The 5,044-nt window shown below is 49.7% G+C and overlaps 1 protein-coding gene across 1 annotated transcript; it reads right to left on the bottom strand.

Annotated features, from left to right (window-relative positions):
- Window positions 1-3,291: 3,291 nt before the first annotated feature.
- On the bottom strand, window positions 3,292-5,044 carry LOC119176784 (uncharacterized). The gene is made up of 2 exons (XM_075893140.1): window positions 4,333-5,044; window positions 3,292-3,311 (listed from the first exon to the last, which is right to left on the bottom strand). Exons 1-2 carry the CDS (start codon window positions 5,042-5,044, stop codon window positions 3,292-3,294), a joined length of 732 nt encoding a protein of 243 aa, XP_075749255.1.

Here is a 5,044-nt window from a genome sequence, read left to right as displayed (position 1 = left end):
AAAGCAGTGGAAAAGCCACGAGTTCGCTGAACTGCCGAGTAGAAGGATGGCACTTAATCTACGCAGACCTCCAAGAAAATCAACTCTTCGTCGGTGCCACGAATGCTTAGGTGGATTCGGAAACAAATCAGCAGCAGCGCTTGCGGCAACGTTTTCACGCGTTGACGTAACGAATTAGAACTATTGTCGGTGTGTGCAAACGCACACATGCATGTGGTTTTCTATTGTATTCAAACATTACGTTAACAGACTTATTCCAATGGATGTGCATATTTCTTTCAGATTTCATTCTTGCGAATTTTCGCGTGGCCATAGTACTTCGCTGTTTTTTTTTTTTTTTTGCAAAAAGAGAGACCAACGCAGCTAGCTGCAAAGCACAGTAGAATTGCAGTGAATAATTTAAACACGATTTTGTTTATCCCTTTCTCTCAAACTGTGATGAAGCCTCAATAGGCAGAAAAGAATAGCGGAGAAATTATAAGCGCTCAAGAGTTGGTCATGAAATATGCGTAGGGCTATTGCATGTGATAAAACCTTTGTTCCGAACATACGTTCGTTCAATCCGCCACGGTGCTGTAGTGCTGACGTTACACGACTTCTGACTCGCAGGTCGAAGTATCGAATTTAGGCTGCGAAGGCCGCGTCTTCGGTGGAAGAAAAATGCTTGAGACCCGTGCCCTTAGATGTAGGTGCAGTGCACGTGAAAGAACTCGAGGGAACTACAATTTCTGGAGTCATCCACTACGTCGTCTCTCATAATCAAATCATGCTTTTGGGACGTTAACACTGTTGTAACTTCAGAGCCAGGGCATGCTTTTCGAATCCTTTATTCAGGCATGCCAAAGGGCAGCCTCACAACAGCACAACGAACCCCGTAACATAGGGCACACGCCCCTATATACAAGTGGCTCCAGGTTACACATGCGCAGTGGCGATCATTCACTTATCACCGCAACTTGACAACTACGACAGGTGTAGCCTATCGCGATATGAACACAACACTCCCTTTCTGACAACTTTAAGTACGGCTACTATAGCCCCAGCGATCAGGCGCCCGGCGTTGTCGGGTGCTTCTCCGGAGCGTAGTCATGTCCGGCTGCGGCATACGCTCCGTGCTCGACTGGTGTTGGGTAATCGGTGGTAGCGTCGTCGTCGAAGTAGTAGGGTCCCGTTCTTCGGGCACATGCGGCAGCTCGAACTCGTCGTCCACAGCTGGCTCTTTCTCCCGTTCCAGACAGGAGTGGCGCAAATGATCGGCATGCACATATCGCACACGATTTCCCACCAACACTAAGTATGTGCATATTGATTTTACCTGCAACACTCTACCCGGTAACCACTTCACAGTCTCTCCACGCACTGATCGTACCAGTACGCACTCATTCATCGCAAAAGAACGAAACACTGCGCGCCGCTTGTCAGCGGATGTTTTCACTTCCTCTGCTTGGTCAGTCAACACACCGTTCACATCTGGTCGTAGCAATGATAAGCGGGTCCTCAGTTTCCGTCGCAGAAACAATTCTGCTGGTGATTTCCCAGTGAAAGCGTGCGGGGTTGCGCGGTACGAGAACAAGAAATTATCTAGGCGATGTTGTAGTGACCTGTTTGTACCTGTCCTTTCGTCATCCATTAACTGCTTCAGGAGAGCCTTCTTAGTTGTTTGCACCGCTCGCTCGGCCGCTCCATTAGATTGCGGATGATACGGTGGGGTGAGCGTATGTTTCACGCCATTCGCTTTCAGGAAAGTTAGAAATTCCGCTGCGCGGAACTGAGGCCCGTTATCAGTAACCACTTCCACAGGTAACCCGTGAGACGCAAACCAGGAACGCACAGCCTCGACTGTTTTCGCAGCCGTGGTCGACTGCATACACTTAACCTCTATCCATTTGGAAAAAGCATCTACTGCAATAAGAAAGATTTGCGATTCTTTTTCCGCAAAATCCAAGTGGACTCGTTGCCACGGGTGTTCACAAACTTTCCATGGAAACAAAGGAACTGGCTGCGCTGCAGGAAGTACTGCCTGACAGATACTACATTTGCGCACCGCCTGTTCAAGGGCATCGTCGATACCCGGCCACCAGACCATTGACCGTGCAACAGCCTTCGTTTTTGAGATCCCGAGATGCTGTTCGTGCAAGAGTGCTAGTACTACAGTCTTCAAGCTTTCAGGAACAACAACCCTGTTATTCCAAACAATACAGCCCTCGTCCACCGTGAGCTCAAATCGGCGAACCCAAAACGGTTGCAGTTCCGCACTGACAGTCTTTGGCCAACCTTGCCATATCCTATTTCGCACAACTCGCAGCAAACTGTCACACCCTGTTGCACGCTCAATGTCTTTCGCGGTCAGCGGCAAATCTGACAACGTGGAAAAGTAGCAAATTGTGTCCTCGTCATGCCCCCCCTCCGACAACGGTAGCCGTGACAAAGCATCAGCATGCGATATGGCGGAGCCCGGCTTATGCGTAATTTTGTACCGATAGTCTGCTAGAAATGTCAGCCATCTGTGTACCCTGGCAATTGCCACGGCTCCGCAATGTCGGTTTGGGTCGAAAAGAGCCGTCAGTGGTTGGTGATCCGTTAAAACGTTGAATGCCCTGCCATATAGATACTTGTGGAATTTTCTTACTCCAAATACTATGCTCAGTGCCTCTTTCTCTATTTGTCCGTAGTTCCGCTCGGACACTGACAGCGATCTTGAGGCGAAAGCGATAGGCTTCTCTTGGCCGTTCACGACATGCAATAGTACGGCTCCTAGGCCATACTCTGAAGCGTCACACGTGAGCTGAATTTCTTTTGCCACATCATATATTTCCAACACACTTTCATCCGTCAACAACGTTTTACACTTGTTGAACGCGTCGTCACATAGTCGGGACCAGTGCCACTTGGTTTCCTTGCGCAGCAAGCCATGAAGAGGCTCCAGGACTGTAGCTACATTTGGTAAAAATTTTGCGTAAAAATTTACCAGTCCCAAAAATGCCTTTAGTTGCGTGACATTGTCTGGCTTGGGTGCATTCTTTATCGCCCTTACTTTGTCACTGGTAGGGTGCAACCCATTGCCATCAACTCCGTGCCCCAAGTAGGTTACTCTTTTTTTAAACAAGCTGCACTTTTCCGCGTTGACCTTGATACCGTATTCGCTTAGGCGCATGAGTACTTGTTCCACTCTTTCACGACACTGCTCGTAGCTAACTCCCGCTATGATGACATCGTCAAGATAGCAAGCCGTGCCTTGCAAGCCCCTCAGGACTTGGTCCATTACCGCCTGAAATGCGGCTGGTGCACAGGCTACACCATAGGGTAGGCGCCTGTACCGGAAAAGGCCCATATGCGTGTTAATGGTGAGCAGTTCCTGAGCGTGCTCATCTAATTCCAGTTGCAGATACGCCTTACTCAGGTCGAGAACTGAAAACACAGCTCCACCTTGCAACGTGGTGAATATATCTTCAGGCAGCGGTAGAGGGTAATGGTCAACTACCACGAAAGGATTGACGGTGACCCGGTAATCCCCGCACAGTCGAATGCCATTATTCTTTTTCGGCACAACCACCAGTGGGGTGGCCCAAGCACTGTGCCTCACGCGGTACACAATGCCTGCCTTCTCCATATTAAGCAGCTCTTGTTCTACCTGCTCGCGTAACGCGTATGGCACTGGTCTCGCTTTACAAAAAACAGGAGTAGCGCCTTTCTTAAGCACAATACTAGCGTGAAACCCTTTAATGGCCCCGTATCCTGGTTGAAATACCTCGCGGTACTTATCAGTTATCTGTGCTTCTTCCCGTACGTTCTGCACCCGTACCACATTCAGCCAGTCGAGTTTTATTTTCGTTAGCCACTCCCGCCCTAATAATGTTGGCATTCTAGCCCCTGTGCTATCCTTAGCAATCACTAGTGGCAAGCGAACGTGTTGGCTCTGGTACTCTACATCAACATCCATAATACCTTTGACCGTGACAGGCGTGCCATTGTAGGTGACTAGCCTAACATCCGTTTCCCTGAAACTTGCATCGGGAAAATGTTTTAAACATTCTGTTTCACACATTACCGATACGGCTGCGCCTGTATCTAGCTCCATCGAAATCTTTTTTCCGTTTATCAGCAACGGCACCACAATGGCAGGCGTGCCCGACCTACGGTCTGTGTGACACAGTGTCAACAACTCATCACGCGTTGCATCATTAGCCAGGCAATGAATAGGCGCCCTAGTTTTACACATTTTGGCTACATGGCCTTTCTTGTTACATTTAAAACAACGGCTGTTCATGAACGGACAACTTACAGGAGAGTGCCGCCCACCGCAACGATGACACCCCTTAGTCTCTTGTGTACCTGCAGCTGGAGTGGTTTTCGGCATGAAACTCCGTGCGTAGTCCCCAGCGGGTGCTGGCCGTTGTCCAGCTGCCGTTTCCTTGTTCCAGTGAACGTCGCTGTCGACGGGGGTCCCTGTTGCGAGGGTCGCCACCATTTCCCGAGTGCCTCTAGTAGCAGATTCCATGGCTGCTACAATGCTGCAGGTGCGCTCCCAGGTTAATTCTGCATCAGGTGTCGCCAGAAGCCTGCACCGTATGCTGTCGGAACACAATCCCGCGATGAGACGATCTCGCAGGGCTTGCTCAAGAAATGTGCCGAACTCACATGTTGCAGCCAGTTTCTTGAGTCCTACTATGAAGTCGCTGATGCTTTCGTGCGGTTCTTGATTGCGTTGGTTAAAACGGTATCTTTCCGTAACCACGGAGCACTTTGGGGTATAGTGCTTTTTCAGCGTTGCGATGACCACGTCATACGTCTCCTGGGTAGGCGTTTTCGGCAGAAGAAGGCTCCTCAGCGTGACGTATGCCTTCTCCCCGATGGACGTCAATAGCACTTGCAACTTCTTATCCTCTGCGATGTCGTTAGCAGCTGCAAAACACTCAAATCGCTCGAAGAAAACATCGCAGTTGTCACCGTCCGGATCGAACTCTGGAAGCTTTCCGAGCATGGCACCACCCCGAACAGCTGCTGTTTTTCCTGCTGTCTGGATCCCATCCTCGTTGCCAATCAT

The sequence above is a fragment of the Rhipicephalus microplus genome, chromosome 4 (assembly GCF_043290135.1).
Source record: "Rhipicephalus microplus isolate Deutch F79 chromosome 4, USDA_Rmic, whole genome shotgun sequence".
NCBI classification, from domain to species: Eukaryota; Metazoa; Arthropoda; class Arachnida; order Ixodida; family Ixodidae; genus Rhipicephalus; species Rhipicephalus microplus.
This window is presented reverse-complemented; position numbering and strand designations above follow the sequence as displayed.

What these genes read in the sequence shown, in the direction of transcription:
- LOC119176784 (XM_075893140.1), bottom strand. Translation starts at nt 5,044, where the DNA reads ATGATTGGCAACGAGGATGGGATCCAGACAGCAGGAAAAACAGCAGCT. An exon ending in GAAAACCACTCCAGCTGCAG is followed by an intron (nt 3,312 to 4,332) that starts GTACACAAGAGA and finishes TTTCCGGTACAG; the next exon opens with GCGCCTACCCTATGGTGTAG.